A 16,522-nucleotide genomic window follows, 5' to 3' on the forward strand; every position below is an offset into this window, starting at 1 on the left:
CTACACTAGGAGGGATGAAAGAGAATAGACTGCAACGGCACCCACTAATGGAGTACTGTTTCAGGAGGACTGATGTAGAAGTGATTGCAGCAGTACCCCTGATGGAGTATTGTTTCAGGAGGGATGATGGAGAAGTTACAGCAGCGGCACCCGATAGAGCACTGTTTCAAGAAGGATGAATGATGCAGAAGTGACTACAGCAGCACCCCTGATGGAGGGATGATGGGGAAGTGACTGCAGCGGCACCCCTGATGGAGGGATAACGGGGAAGTGACTGCAGCGGCACCCCTGATGGAGGGATGACGGGGAAGTGACTGCAGCGGCACCCCTGATGGAGGGATGACAGGGAAGTGACTGCAGCGGCACCCGTGATAAAGTACTGCGTCAGGATGGATGATGGAGAAGTGACTGTAGCGGCACCCCTGATGAAGTACTGTTTCAGGAGTGATGTAGAGAAGTTTCTGTAGCGGCACCCCTAATGGAGTACTGTCAGGAGAGATGATGGAGAAGTGATCGCAGTGGAACCCCTGATGGAGCACGTCAGGAGGGCTGTAGAGAAGTGACTGCAGTGGTACCCCTGATGGAACACTACATCAGGAGGGGTGTAGAGAAGTGACCGCAGTGGCACCCCTGATGGAGTACTGTCAGGAGGGATGTAGAGAAGTGATCGCAATGGCATCCCTGATGGAGCACTAAGTCAGGAGGGGTGTAGAGAAGTGACCGCAGTGGCACCCCTAATGGAGCACTATGTCAGGGGGGATGTAGAGAAGTGACCGCAGTGGTACCCCTGATGGAGCACTAAGTCAGGGGGGATGTAGAGAATTGACCGCAGTGGCACCCCTGATGGAGCACTATGTTAGGAGGGATGTAGAGAAGTGACAGCAGACAGCAGTGGCATCCCTGATGGAGCACCATGTCAGGAGGGATGTAGAGAAGTGACTGCAGTGGTACCCCTGATGGAGCACTACATCAGGAGGGGTGTAGAGAAGTGACCGCAGTGGCACCCCTGATGGAGCACTATGTCAGGAGGGATGTAGAGAAGTGACCGCAGTGGTACCCCTGATGGAGCACTTAGTCAGGGGGGATGTAGAGAAGTGACCGCAGTGGCACCCCTGATGGAGCACTATGTTAGGAGGGATGTAGAGAAGTGACAGCAGTGGCACCCCTGATGGAGCACTATGTCAGGAGGGATGTAGAGAAGTGACTGCAATGGTACCCCTGATGGAGCACTACATCAGGAGGCGTGTAGAGAAGTGACCGCAGTGGCACCCCTGATGGAGCACTATGTCAGGGGGGATGTAGAGAAGTGACCGCAGTGGTACCCCTGATGGAGCACTAAGTCAGGGGGGATGTAGAGAAGTGACCGCAGTGGCACCCCTGATGGAGCACTATGTTAGGAGGGATGTAGAGAAGTGACAGCAGTGGCACCCCTGATGGAGCACTATGTCAGGAGGGATGTAGAGAAGTGACTGCAATGGTACCCCTGATGGAGCACTACATCAGGAGCGGTGTAGAGAAGTGACCGCAGTGGCACCCCTGATGGAGTACTGTCAGGAGGGATGTAGAGAAGTGACCGCAATGGCACCCCTGATGGAGCACTAAGTCAGGAGGGGTGTAGAGAAGTGACTGCAGTGGCACCACTGATGGAGTACTGTCAGGAGGGATGTAAAGAAGTGACCGCAATGGCACCCCTGATGGAGCACTATGTCAGGAGGGGTGTAGAGAAGTGACCACAGTGGTACCCCTGATGGAGCACATCAGGAGGGGTGTAGAGAAGTGACCGCAGTGGCACCCCTGATGGAGTACTGTCAGGAGGGATGTAGAGAAGTGACCGCAATGGCACCCCTGATGGAGTACTGTCAGGAGGGATGTAGAGAAGTGACCGCAATGGCACCCCTGATGGAGCACTAAGTCAGGAGGGGTGTAGAGAAGTGACCGCAATGGCACCCCTGATGGAGCACTAAGTCAGGAGGGATGTAGAGAAGTGACAGCAGTGGCATCCCTGCTGGAGCACCATGTCAGGAAGGATGTAGAGAAGTGACTGCAGTGGTAGCCTGAGTACTGTCAGTAGCGAAGATGGAGTGACTGCAGGGCCTTTCTCCTGTAATGTCCAGTTTGAGACTTTCCTCCAACGAAACTTCATGGGAAGTAATGTAAGCAGATCTAGGCACAGTCATAAAGCAATTACACAAGTGGTTACGGTCTTAGGCCTCTTTCACACTTCAGTTTTTTGTGTCAGTTAAAATCCGCCAAAAAGGCGGACAAGCGGATCCGTTCTTAACTGATGTGAACGGATGCCACGGGATTCGTTTTTGGACGGATCCGCAAAACGAGGAAATTTAAAGGAACCGCTTGGGGGGGGGGGGGGGGGGGGGAGAGAGACAGATTGAGAATTTTTCTTTTTGTCCGGCACCCAGACTACTCCTTTCATTTCCACTCAATGTCACTCAAGAGTGGCAAAAAAAGTAAATTCAAAAACTACCTACAAATTATGACCCATGTATCACTAAAAAAATACATGGAAAATTTTCAGTCAAGAAAATATTTTAGTTGTTTACACTGCAGAAAATAAATTAAGGTGTGCCTGGTCAGGAGCGGGGGGGAATATGACCTGGTATTGACCGTCAGTGTGAACACTGCCCTACATGACCCTGCAATTTCCACACTGCTCTGTGGTGAGCACAATGTGAGAATCTAGGGCAGCCAATCAGGAGTCCGCTCTTTCTTTCCAGGTCAGTTTAACAATGCGTGGAATGATGTGGTTGGTCGCTAGTGCCGCTCACACAGCAGCCGCACTCCGCAGGTCCTAGCAGTCGCGCGCTCACTCTGCACGGCACAGGAGGTGGGCCAGGCTTATATATCCGCTCGTCGCCGCCACCTCCAGTCCCCTCGTCCCTCCTTCCTTGCGCGCACTCCATCATGGCGATGCATAACAAGGCCACAGCGCCGCAGATCCCAGATACGCGCCGGGAACTAGCCGAGCTGGTGAAGAGGAAACAAGAGCTAGCGGTAACGCCGACTGTCTCCCCTGTCTGTATTCCACCAAGCGCCTCATTTACGCGTCTCCCTCATTCCTCACACCACGGCACCCACATCTTCACCAGACGCCGGTTACGCAAATGGCGTAACTGAGCTGTTTAACCCTTTTCGTACGTGCATTGCGTGACGTACTGGTGTGTGGGAATGGCACTGGCTGAGCGTTAATCGATACGATCATACGGCGGCTGCTACGTAGTAACGTGTCCGCCCCCCGGGCCGCTGTGCGGCGTAGGACGCCGGGAGTGGCGGGAAAGAGAAATGTGGGGTCGGGCAGCATATTCCTGAGGTGGGCGCAGACCTGTACTGTAGAGCTGCTCCGGTGCCTCATTAACCCCTTTGACACTGGTAGTTTTGCCTATGTTAAAATACATTTTTTTTACTTTTTTTTTTTTCTTTTGTGGCAGCAGTTATTTAATGGGCTTGGCTTTATTTGTGGGGGGCTACGAGTAGTTTGGCGGTGGCATCGTTTTGGGGTACAAACTCTTCATGGGAAGCCATGTTTGTCACGTAACGAGCTGTCGTTTTTATTGGTGCCTTTTTGGCGTTACATACATGATCGCACTTTTTTTTTCTTAACATGACAATTATGATTTTTTTGTGTGTGATCTAAGTATGGGATTAAAAATTTTATTTATTTTTTATAGTACAGGGTTTTTCCATTTTTGCTGCCGCTGTTTTTTCTTTTCTGTATGTTGTATTCTAAATAAATGAGCTTTGTTCGCTACCTGCTTTGTTCCTGGCAATTGGTATGACAGAGTATATGTGTTTTTTTTTTTTTTTTTCTAGTGTGATTCTGCAGCATATATGCAGTAAAAACACATGCGTGTTTTTTTTTTTTTTTGCTCATGGCTTTTCCACATCTAAAGCCAGTCTATGGGAAAAATCTGCACATGAAACTCGGACGTACTCACAAGAGAAACTGACGTTGCCAATTTGAAGGGAACCTGTCACCCCCGCCTGGAGCTTATATGACCTATTAATATGGGCATGTAGGTGATACAAATGTTAAACTAGTCCTACCTGTATACTCATATTAATGGTGTACTTGCTGAGAAATGTTATATTCTTTCTTTATGTTAATGATTTCTTCCAGGCCTGGAAAAAAATCCTGTCTTCATTGTAATATTTACCCCCTCCCATCAGCATGAGTTATGGCCTGGAATCCTGCACCCCTCAGAAATACATACCTCAGCCTGCCTTCTGTGGACACTGCATTCAGGGATCTTCTGTGCAGGTAAGTCACTGAGGCCTCTGGCATGCACACCAATAAGGTGCTCTGAGGGTATGTACACACGCTGCGGATTCTGCTGCGGATTTGGCTGCTGCGGATCCGCAGCAGTTTTTTCTGCGGTGTACAGTACCATAATATCCTATGGATATTAAAATCCGCAGTGCAGACGGTGCGGATTTTTCCGCGCGGTTTCTAAACCGCAGAAAGAATTGACATGTCAATTCTTTCTGCGGATTCCGCTGCGGTTTGCCATCTCCTCCATTGTGGAGATGAAAAACCGCAGGGCAAAACCACAGGTCTTTTGACCTGCAGATTTACCTGCGGATTTTACAAAATCCACGCAGCCAAATCCGCGCCCCAATCCGCAGCGTGTGCACGTACCCTCATAGTCATCGCTAGGAACCAAGGAGGTCACAGTGACTCACCTGCGCAGATGATCTCAGAAGGCAGGCTGAAGTATGTATTTCTGAGGGGGGTGCAGGATTCCAGGGGGCAAGTATTACACTGTGGAAAGGAGCCAGGGATTTCTCACAGCACAGCACACCCCGGAGCCTGAAAGAAATCATTAACCTAAAGGAACAAATATAACATTTCTCAGCAACATCTCCATTAATATGAGGCGGTCATACATCTCTAAATCCCATCCACTCTGCTCAAACTGTAAGGCCAGGTTCACATAGCGTTAATGCAGGCGGTTCAACGCATAGCATTGACGGACTGCGTTAACGCTACTCCCTAACGCGATCGTGTTAGCGCAGATGCTCCATCTGCGCTAACGGTGACGGACCCTCGAATGCTGCAGACCACGTACGAGGGTCCGTCACAGAATGACGGGACATCGCTAATGCATGCCGATTATGACATGCGTCAGCGATGTGCTTATTGACGTCTATGGGTGCGTTAACGCATCCGTTACATAGTGTTAATGCCGCTATGTAATGGATGCATTAAACGCACCCCCCTGATGCAATGTGGACCCAGCCTAAGATGCTGAGTTTTCGGTGCAGTGAAAATACGAGCCAGAAATCATCACGGGAACTGGAGGATTTTTTTTTCTATTGCCACATTTAAGGGTTGAATACTTGTAGAAATTTCTGCATCTCTTGGCAGGAAAACGCAGCCTCAAAAACAGCGTTTTTGCTTGTGGGTTTTTTTTTTTTTTTGTTTGTTTTTTCCAGTGCTGTCAATAATGGGTGAGAAATTCAGGCAAAAATGCATAGAATTAACATGCAGCAGATTCTCTGCAGATCAAATACTCAATGTGTGCATGACACTTGAGGTTTCTCCTTCACTTTGCTGGCATCAGGTTTTGCTGCAGGTTTTGGCACAGATTCGTGCAGAAAAAAAAAAATTTGACAAGCGCACTAAATCTGTGCGTACACCGCCATATACCACCAGACTAGCAGCATTAAAGAGGCATTGTGATTGTTCTGCCCATTTATGTGCAGCAAGTATTTTCATAAGTGCTGTTCCAGTTATGACCTTTAGGCCTCATACTCACTGGCGATAAAATCGGACGATTGCAATCCGATTTTAAATCGGATTGCACTGTGGCCAATGTTAGTTAATGGGTGACATCTCACTTGCGATTTTTTTTTTTTTTTTTTTTCTCATCCAAAATCGGTCTGAGAAAAAAAATCGCAGCATCCTGCGATTTGCAGCGATTTTCGCCAATACACGTCAATGGGTGCGATTAAAAAAAAAAAAACGGACCATCCGTTTTAAACGGATACATTACCATTCTGTGGTATAGAACACTGTAAATGGTCCTGTAAATGACGAGAAAAAGTTGCTGGGAAAAAAAAAACGGATTGCAAACGGATGTAAAACGGATGGAAATATTAAAAATCGCATGACACTGGCATAACACTCCACCCTTTTTTACAGTCCAGAAATCGGACCTTTTTTTAATCGCCAATGGGTATGAGGCCTTAGATGTCATTAGTCGTCCTCTTTTCCTGTTCCTGGATTTAGGAGCCTTTCCCTTTAATATCTTGTTCTGATTTGAGCCACCCCTTCAGTCCCCTGGGGCTAGAGAACTTGTTGCCATTTTCTCCCGGTATCTCTGAGTTACACACACACGTGTTCCTTGCTCTCCCTACAAATCACTGCTTCTGTCAAGCGGATTCCGGTGAGGGTTAATACAGTTATGTGTTTGTGCAATGTATCTGTGTGCTAGCTAGCCATTATGCAGCCACTGTGCAGTGTCTTATGAGTGAGATATATGATGCAATGTATTTTCCAGCTAGTTGTAATGCGCTTTGCACTGCATGTTAGATAGATGCATCTCTGTTTAGGGTAGTTGAATGCTAGCAGCCTAAGTTTGCTTTAAGGGGGTTTTACACTAAGCGATATCGCTAGCAATATCGCTAAAACGTCACTGGTTTTGTGACGTTATAGCGATATTGCTAGTCATATCGCTAAGTGTGATATTTACCAACGACCGGCTCCCCCGCTGTCCATCGCTGATCGCGCGAGAATGTCCGGCTCCATTTCTCGTCGGGCGCTTCCTGCTGAGACTTCCTGCTGTGACGTCCAGCGACGCGTGGAGGCGAGCGGGAGGACGCAGGATCGCTGTGTGTGAATGGTAAGTATCGTTCTCTGCGTCGCTGCTGCATCGCTGTGAGGTCTTTCTGTATGAAAGCTCACTAGCGATCATTTAGCGATGCACCAGCGATCCTGACCGGGTCGGATCGCCGGTCGGATCGCTGGTGCATCGCTAAATGTAAAAGGGCCTTTAGATATCCCTCTTAACTGCATTATGTGTTGTATTGTGCAACCTCTGTAATACTCCTGTTACTAATGTAATAGCACCCTGTATTACTGCTGTTGTTTTATCTGCCAGTACTGATATACTGTATTTCTTTGTAGTTCTTACCCGTTATCATCCACCATTGTTGTTCACTGTTACCAAGTTCATCATCTCAATAAATATAGACTTAAGCACCCATACAGTATTTTTTACTGGGAGTGGATGAAGGGTTTAGCTGTATGCTGGAATCCACACAGCGTCATACGTGGAGGAAGGCAGAACAGTGATGCTGATTAGTCTGATACCTGATGTGAAGGGATCCGTACAGTGGCAGATGAAGACTCACCTTGTGAAGTTTTCATAAAATTATGTCTTGTGTGCTTCAGGGCGGGACGTTGGGGGCATGGTCTTCTGGTTCTTCAACCCTCCCAACCTCTTCTGCTTCTTGTACATGTCACTGATTATTCAGTGGCCTGCCTCCTTTTTAATATTCAGCGCCGCCGACATCCTGTGTTCAGGATTTCAATAAAATGGAGGTGGCGCATGTACAGATTGAGATTTCGGCTCCATAAATTTTCACCGAGCCCAAATCTTGATTTGCTCATCTGGCGCAAGCAGATATTATTAATATTATTTTATATAGCACCATTAATTCCATGGTGCAGTACATGAGAAGGGGGTTACATACAAAGTTATAGATATTGTTAACAGTAAACAAATTTACAATGACAGACTGGTACAGAGAGGAGGGGACCCTGTCCTTGCGGACTTACATTCTATGGGGATATCCTATTATTCACATCACAGTGCCATTATGGCCATGCCTTCAGATTATAGGGCTAAATCCTGCTGACAGGTTCTCTGTAAATACCACTTGTTCAGTTGCGTATTTGCTAATTTGTGGACACTTAACGGGAACCTGTCAGCAGGATTGTGCACAGTAACCATACACACATTGTCAGGTCGGCGCCGGTATACTGAATAAAATGATACCTTGGTTGATGAAATCTGTCTCGTGCTGCTTTTTTAATCCTTATTTCTCCTATGCCTCATTGGGGGACACAAGAGACAGTGGGTGTTATGCTGCTTGCCACTAGGAGGACACTAAGTAAACCAGAAAAAAAGTTAACTCCTCCCCTGCCGTATACACCCTCTCGCTGGATGAGATATCTCCAGTTCATGCTTAGTGTCTGTAGGAGGCACTTGGGTCTGTTTTCAGACCCCACCGTTTTGATTTTATTTTTGAATTTTCTGTAAATTTTTATTTTTTAATTAACGGAGTGAAGGGGGCGACGGTTCCTTTCTACGGCCCGCTCTCCCCCGAAGCAAGCACGCGGAGTATACCTCCCCGTACACTTTCCTGCGACGTTTGGGGCTGATTCCTCTGGCAATAATGGCGATGATCCTTACGACCGGGGGAAAAGTTCCGATAATCCACAGATATGAGGGCAGGCACACGGAATGGAGAAGACTGGACAGCGCTTCCGAAGGCCCTGAATCAGCCCCATAGCTCTCCATCCCCCTACCATAGAGAGGATCGATTGAGCATGCCCCTTTAAGAACTCCTCCAGCTCTGCTACATCAGCCCAGGAGAATGAGAGCCTGCATGGATGGCCTGGACAGCGCTGAGCACTGGAGTTGAGGTATGGGGTCGGGTCCTGGCCCCCGGGAGAAGCGCTGACTTAGCGTCAGCAGTGGTGCACCGCCCCCCCCTCGGCGCTACCGCGGGTAGCCCGAAAAATTTAGTCCCTGGCTTTTCCCAGCCTCCTAGGCCGCAATTTCAATAGCGCCGCCCGGCGCCTACAGCGGGTAGGCTCAAAAATTTAGCCCCCGGCTTTTCCGGCCTACTAGACTGCAATTTGAATAGCGCCACCCTTGCTATTATCGCCGGCCCCTTGTCTTGGCGACTCTCATCCCTGACGAGATGTGCAATTCTAATCTCGGGGCCATGTGTTTTTATCTCAGTCTGCTCTGGACACGAGCTGTGAGTCGAGCATTCTGCCGGATACCGGGTGACACCGTAGGGCCATTGCTGTTCCTCCCAGGGGACACAGCACAGAACCGGGTAAGCTGCATCTGCCCTCAGATTAAAGCTTAACCCCTTCCCGGCACATTCCCTGCAGCTGCAAACAGACTCTGCCGTTTAACCCTTTCAGGAGCGCTATGTCTCAATCTAAGGAGGCTAAACGTGCTGATGAAAAGCACACTACATTTTTTACCGTGTGTACCACTTGCAAGTCGTCTTACCCAGTGCACAGACTAATCCATTATGCACGGACTGCGCCCCGACCTGCGCTTAATCGCCCCTCGCCGCCGCTGCTGACAGGCCTCCTGTGTTTAGTACCCCTGAGTGGGCTGCATCCCTGTCACGGTCGGTGGAGTCTCTGACCCAGGCTGTATTCTCCCTCCGGGAGGACTCTTTAAGCCAGAAAGCGTCCTTACCCCCCCCCCCCCCAGTTGCTCTTGGAGGACATTCTGGTACCATTCTTTATTCATGGCTGTGTTTTTAGGCAAGACTAAGAGAGAGCCCATTCCCTTGGCTGAGAAGCAACCCCACACATGAATGGTTTCAGGATGCTTGACAGTTGGCATGAGACAAGACTGGTGGTAGCGCTCACCTGGTCTTCTCCGAATAAGCCGTTTTCCATATGTCCCAAACAATCGAAAAGGGTATTCATCAGAGAAAATGACTTTACCCCAGTCCTCAGCAGTCCACGCCCTGTACCTCTTGCAGAATATCAGTCTGTCCATGATGTTTTTTCTGGAGAGAGGTGGCTTCTTTGCTGCCCTCCTTGAGACCAGGCCTTGCTCCAAGAGTCTCCGCCTCACAGTGCGTGCAGATGCACTCACACCTGCCTGCTGCCATTCCTGAGCAAGCTCTGCACTGCTGGTAGCCCGATCCTGCAGCTGAAACACTTTTAAGAGATGGTCCTGGCGCTTGCTGGTCTTTCTTGGGCGCCCTGGAGCCTTTTTGGCAACAAGGGAACCTCTCTCCTTGAAGTTCTTGATGATGCAATAGATTGTTGACTGAGGTGCAATCTTTCTAGCTGCGATACTCTTCCCTGTTAGGCCATTTTTGTGCAGTGCAATGATGACTGCACGTGTTTCTTTAGAGATAACCATGGTTAACAGAAGAGAAACAATGGTGCCAAGCACCAGCCTCCTTTTAAAATGTCCAGTGGTGTCATTCTTACTTAATCATGACAGATTGATCTCCAGCCCTGTCCTCATCAACACCCACACCTGTGTTAATGGAGCAATCACTGAAACGATGTTAGCTGGTCCTTTTAAGGCAGGGCTGCAATTATGTTGAAATGTGTTTTGGGGGATAAAGTTAATTTTCAAGGCAAATATTGACTTTGCAAGTAATTGCTGTTAAGCTGATCACTCTGTATAACATTCTGGAGTATATGCAAATTGACATTAGAAAAAATGAAGCAGTAAACTTTGTAAAAATTAATATTTGTGTCATTCTCAAAACTTTTGGCCATGACTGTACTCAGGCTAAATACCCTTTTGATCCAGACCTAATGAAGGACTGGTTACAGTCCCCTCCTGTATCGCATCTTGCTTCAAAAACGCTCCTATCCGTTTCTGAGGGTTCCTCAATCAGAAACCCCTCCGATCGTCAAATTGACTACCTTGCCCGTTCAGTTTTTGAAGCTTCAGGAGCAGCGCTTTTTCCATCTTTCGCGGCAATTTGGGTCACTAAGGCAATGGCCGCTTGGGCAGAAGTCTTGATTACTTCCTTCCAGGGCACCAATCTTCCTCCGGATGCAACCACTGTCGCCAGGCAGATAATTCACGCAGCGGACTTTGTAGTGGACGCTTCTTTTGATGCCGCCAATTGCGCTGCTCAAACTGCCGCTAATGCGATCTCCATTAGAAGAGCCCTATTGCTCCGCGACTGGCGGGCGGATGCCACATCTAAAAGATCGTTAACTTCTCTAATCTCTCCCCTTTCAAACGGGTCGTCTTTTTGGAGAGAAACTGGATCAGCTCATTTCTGATGCTACTGGGGAAAAAAGTAAATTCCTTCCTCAACAAAAGGCTGTTCGGCCATTTTGCAACCAACAGCCGATGCGCTTTCGATCTTTTCGCAACAATTCCGGTTGGTCCTCCTCTACCTTCTCTTCCGGATCAGGTCCGTCCCCGCGTGGAGACAGAGCCTCCCAGGTCTCATACAGACCTAACCGCTCTTGGAAACCCAGGCCTAGGGCTTCTGGATCTAGGGGAGCCAGATCTCATAGATCTACCCAATGACTTGTTGCGGTATCCGGCAGACACCGACAGAGTAGGCAGTCGCCTACTTTCCTTCAGCCACACCTGTCTCACTGTCGTACACGACAAGTGGGCCAGGGAGCTGGTGTCCTCCGGATACAAGATAGAGTTTTCCTTTCCTCCCTCCCCCCCCCCCCCCCCCCCCCAAGGGAAACACGAGCCTTCCTTCGGGCTGTTCGGGCTCTTTTAAGGGACGGAGTCATCATTCCGGTCCTTCATCACGAAAGGTTCAGAGGATTTTAGTCAAACCTTTTTGATTCCAAAAATGTAATCTCTCCGATCGGTTGTCACTTCCATGGAAAAAGAGTTCCTAGCATCCATCGACATCAAGGACGCTTACCTTCACATTCCGATCTGCCCGTCCCACCAGCAGTTCCTGCGTTTTGCAATTCACGAGGAACACTTCCAGTTCGTTGCCTTGCCCTTTGGACTCGCCACTGCCCCCAGGGTCTTTACCAAGGTCATGGCGGCTGTCATGGCCATTCTCCACTCTCAGGGAGTAGTGGTGTTACCGTATCTGGACAACCTGCTCATCAAGGGTCCGTCCTTCCAGCCTGCGAGGAATCCGTGGAGATAACAGTAAATACACTTTCGCGCCTGGGGTGGAAGATAAACTTTGAAAAGTCTTCCCCCGAAACTGGCTCAGCAGATTTCCTTTTTAGGAATGATCTTGGAAACTTCCCGCGGGTTGGTCATTCTCCCTCCAGAAAAGACGCAAGCCTTACACCAGGCAGTGCGGACTCTTTCCCGACCAGCTTCTCACCACATTCGTTTCAGCATGAGAGTTCTTGGAAAGATGGTGCTGCGATGGAAGCAGTTCCATTTGCACAGTTCCATCTCCGTCCCTTACAACATGCGTTGCTGTTAGTTTGGGACAAGAACCCGTTCTTCCTGGACAGTCGGATCCTTCTGTCCCTGCGGGTCAGGCAAGCCCTCAGGTGGTGGACACTGAGGTCCTCCCTGAATCAAGGGAGGTCTTTTCTCCCAGTAAGATGGTTGGTAGTAACCACCGACGCAAGTCTTCTCAGCTGGGGTGCGGTCTTTCGTCACCACACGGCACAGGGTCGTTGGTCGACCCGAGAGTCGCGTCTCCCCATCAACATTTTGAAGATATGAGCGATCAAATTTGCTCTACGGAGTTTCCACCATCTCCTCGCAGGTCACCCCATCAGAATCCAATCCGACAACGCCACAGCTGTAGCGTGTATCAACCGCCAGGGAGGTACCCGGAGCAGGATGGCCATGCACTAAGTGAGTCACATCCTCCATTGGGCCGAGACCAACCATTCGCCCATCTCGGCAATTCACATCCCGGGTGTAGAAAATTGGGTGGCAGATTTTCTCAGTCGCCAAGGCATTGCCTCGGGAGAGTGGTCTCTTCATCCGGAAGTCTTTCAGCAGATTTGACATCGTTGGGGGACACCAGATGTGGACCTCATGGCCTCCAGACTAAACAGCAAGGTGTCTCGGTTCATTGTGCGATCCATGCACCATCGGAGCGGATGCCCTAGTTCTGCCATGGCACCGGTTCCGGCTCCTGTACATCTTTCCCCCTCTTCCCTTTCTTCCGAGGGTCATCAAGAAGATCAGAGGGGAGGGTGTACCAGTGATCCTAGTCGCGTCAGATTGGCCGCGCCGAGCATGGTATGCAGAACTAATAGAACTAGTCGCCGACGTCCCCTGGCAACTTCCAGATCGCACAGATCTGCTTTCTCAGGGCCCGATTTACCACCAGAACTCCGGGGCCCTGTCTTTGACGGCGTGGCCGTTGAATCCTGGATTATAGCACAGGCTGGGTTCTCTCACGACGTTATTTCCACCATGATTAGTGCTAGGAAGCCTGTGTCCAGGCGAATTCATCACCGCACCTGGAAAATCATCTTTTCATGGTCAATCCCCTCTGGTGTTCTCCATTCCGGCCATATTGGAGTTCCTTCAATCCGGATTAAAATCAGGCCTCGCGCTTAGCTCGCTTAAGGGCCAAATTTCGGCCTTGTCAGTGCTTTTCCCACGCAAAATTGCCACCAATCCTCAGGTCAAGACATTCATTCAAGGAGTTTCCCATGTGGCGCCTCCTTATAGAAGGCCATTGGAATCATGGGACCTTAACCTGGTTCCCGGGGCCTTACAGGAGGCTCCTCTCGAATTGCTGCAGGACGTGTCCTTGACTGTCCTCTCTTGGAAAGTGGTCTTTCTAGTGGCAATTAAGTCAATCGGACGAGTTTCGGAATTGGCAGCCCTGTCCTGCTGTTCTCCGTTCCTGAATTTTCATCATGACAAGGTAGTTCTCAGGACGTCCCCGTCCTTCTTGCCCAAGGTCGTCTCCTCTTTCCATCTCAACGAGTTAATTGTTTTGCCTTCCTTTTTGTCCGGCGCCAGTCCATCGCATTGAGAAGGCCCTCCACACCCTGGATGTGGTTAGGGAGCTGAGTCGGTACATCTCGTGGACGGCTCCCTTCTGCAAGTCAGATGCCCTGTTCATACTTCCAGACGGGCATAGGAAGGGCCTAGCCACTTAAAAAGCAACGGTAGCCAGGTGGATTCGCTCAGCGATTCAGGAATGCGCCTGTCCCAGCGGGGATTAAGGCGCAATCTGTTCGGTCAGTGGGCACCTCTTGGGCAATTTGGCACCAGGCCTCGGCCGAACAGGTCTGCAAGGCTGGGACTTGGTCCAGTCTGCATACTTTTACTAAACTTTACCAAATTCATTCTCAGGCCTCTGCGGATGCAGCTCCCGGCAGACGCATCCTGGAATTGGCAGTACCTCAGTGTTGACTCAGTGGTACATGGGGTATTAGCAGATGTATGCTCCCCCCCCCCCCCCAGGGACTGCTTTAGGACGTTCCACTGTCTGTGTCCCCCAATGAGGCGTAGGAGAAATAGGGATTTTTGTGTACTCACCGTAAAATCCTTTTCTCCTAGCCATTCATTGGGGGACACAGCACGCGCCCTGTTTAGCCTGCTGGCTCATTTGTGGCATTCTTAGGTTTTGACATGGTTATGGTTACTGTTGACTGTTTAAGCTCCTACTGTTTTTTTCACTGAACTGGAGATCTCATCCAGCGAGAGGGTATATACTGCAGGGGAGGAGCTAACGTTTTTTCTGGTTTACTTAGTGTCCTCTAGTGGCAAGCAGCATAACACCCACTGTCTGTGTCTCCCAATGAATGGCTCTGAGAAAAGGATTTTATGGTGAGTACACAAAAATCCCTATCTTTAGTTTTTAGTTAATGATATGCTCGTGTCCTAAGGTGGGGTTCATGTATGTGGTGCTCTGATTATACATGCATAATGAAGACTGCTGACAGGTCACTGATCCCTGACCGCCATTTTGATGAAGTGACATGTTTTTTTTTTTTTTTTTCAGATACACGCATTAGTATATTCATTAGGCAAACTAGGGGGCAGGTCAGTGAAGGGATCATTGACCTTTCAGCAGTCTGCATTATGAATAATCAGAGCACCACATACTCAAACCCCGCCTTATGTGGTATTCTGATTATTCATAATGCAGACTGCTGAAAGGTCAATGATCCCTTCACTGACCTGCCCCCTAGTTTGCCTAATGAATATACTAATGCGTGTATCTGAAAAAAACAAAAAACAAAACATGTCACTTCATCAAAATGGCGGTCAGGGATCAGTGACCTGTCAGCAGTCTTCATTATGCATGTATAATCAAGAGCACCACATACATGAACCCCACCTTAGGACACGAGCATATCATTAACTAAAAACTAAAAATAAGGATTATGGCAAATAACAACCACAAGACTGATTTCATCAACCAAGATGTCATTTTATTCAGTATACCGGCGCCGACCTGACACTGTAGGTTACAGTGCACAATCCAGCTGACAGGTTCCCTTTAATAGCATGTTTACAGGCCAACCTATGCACACAGAACGATCAGTAACCGAACGTTCTGTGAACACAGGATTCCATGGTTCTCGGCAGCAAGAAGTCTGTTTACAAAGGACGATGTGCTTCTTAGAAGGATGACTTTAAGGGCTTGTGTACAGGTTGCAGGCTTGGTGCGTTTTTGCCATTCAGATTTCCTAGCAAAACCTGATGCCAGCAAAGAGAGTGAAACCTGAAGTGTCATTCATGCACACGTTGAGTATTTTTGACTTGCCGATTTGGTGCAGAAAATCTGCTACGTGTCAATTTTCTGTGCGGTTTTGCTTTGCATTTTCAGCATGGACTTGACTTAAATCAGTCAAAAAAAGCACTCCAAAAACACGTGTTTTTGCATCTGTATTCTTCCTGCCAAGAGGTGCAGAAATCTCTGCATCCATTTACTCAGTGTGCACATATCCTAAAGAATGCAAAAAGATAATTGCTCCAGACATCTGAGCATTTTACTAGTTTGTTAGGGGATCAACGGCCTGCTTACCCTGCCCAATAATTCCGAGGAACTTTCCTTCACAATAGTCGGCCAGTGTAAATCTAGCTTGGAGAAACCTTTTTCTCTTGTCACACCATCGGCTCCTTATTTTGGCATGGCAATGAATGGTCGTGGCAGTTGGAGACCCCCTCAGTCTGCCGTTTTGGTACCTACCTTTTGTTACTGGGATAACACTGATACGACATCTCTGCAGTACAGGAAACATCTTTTCGTTATTAATGAATGGATATTAACTTTGTTTTTACAGGAAACGTTGGCAAATCTAGAGCGCCAGATCTATGCTTTCGAAGGAAGTTACCTGGAAGATACACAAATGTATGGAAATATCATCAGAGGTTGGGACCGTTACTTAACAAACCAAAAGTAAGTTCATACGCCTGTGTCAGTCACGTACTGCTACTGGGCCAAGGAGGGGATGTTCCTTTGGACCTCATGTATTTGGTTGTATTAGGATGCTGAATAGCGTTGATGGTCTCGTGTGTTTTTTTTTGTTTTTTTTTTTTCTCATTTCCATGAGGGAACAATGCTCCATGTGACGCCATTAGGCTGTGTGCACACGTTGCGGATTTTTAGCATTTTTGCTGCTTTTTTTCACCGCGAAAACACGTAGAAAACACTGCGTAAATGCTAAAAATCTGCAGTCCATTGTATTTAATGGCATTCCGCACATGCTGTGCTAATGCTGCGTATTTTTCCGTGGCGGAATTGCATCTCGGAAAAATACGCAGCATTCTCATTCTTTTTGCAGAATCATGGGGATTCCGCACACATAGGAATGCATTGATCCGCTTTATTTTCCGCATGTGGCTAA

The 16,522-nt window shown here is 48.5% G+C and overlaps 1 protein-coding gene across 4 annotated transcripts in view; it reads left to right on the plus strand.

Moving 5' to 3' along the window:
* Positions 1 to 2,848: 2,848 nt before the first annotated feature.
* MEAF6 (MYST/Esa1 associated factor 6) overlaps positions 2,849 to 16,522 on the plus strand; it is a 51,235-nt gene continuing 37,561 nt past the window's right edge. For 2 of the 4 annotated variants that reach the window (XR_012227276.1, XM_073562455.1), the window contains exons 1-2: positions 2,849 to 3,009; positions 15,959 to 16,074. Coding sequence is in view for 2 of the 4 variants with exons in the window: in XM_073562455.1 (XP_073418556.1) it covers positions 2,920 to 3,009; positions 15,959 to 16,074 (206 nt within the window). In the remaining 2 variants the exon portion in view is untranslated. The remainder of the gene's footprint in view (positions 3,010 to 15,958; positions 16,075 to 16,522) is intronic. The other 2 variants (XM_073562465.1, XR_012227277.1) reach the window with 2 other exon arrangements.

The sequence above is a fragment of the Dendrobates tinctorius genome, unplaced genomic scaffold (assembly GCF_039654945.1).
Source record: "Dendrobates tinctorius isolate UK_male_01 unplaced genomic scaffold, ASM3965494v1 ptg000015l, whole genome shotgun sequence".
Classification (NCBI taxonomy): domain Eukaryota; kingdom Metazoa; phylum Chordata; class Amphibia; order Anura; family Dendrobatidae; genus Dendrobates; species Dendrobates tinctorius.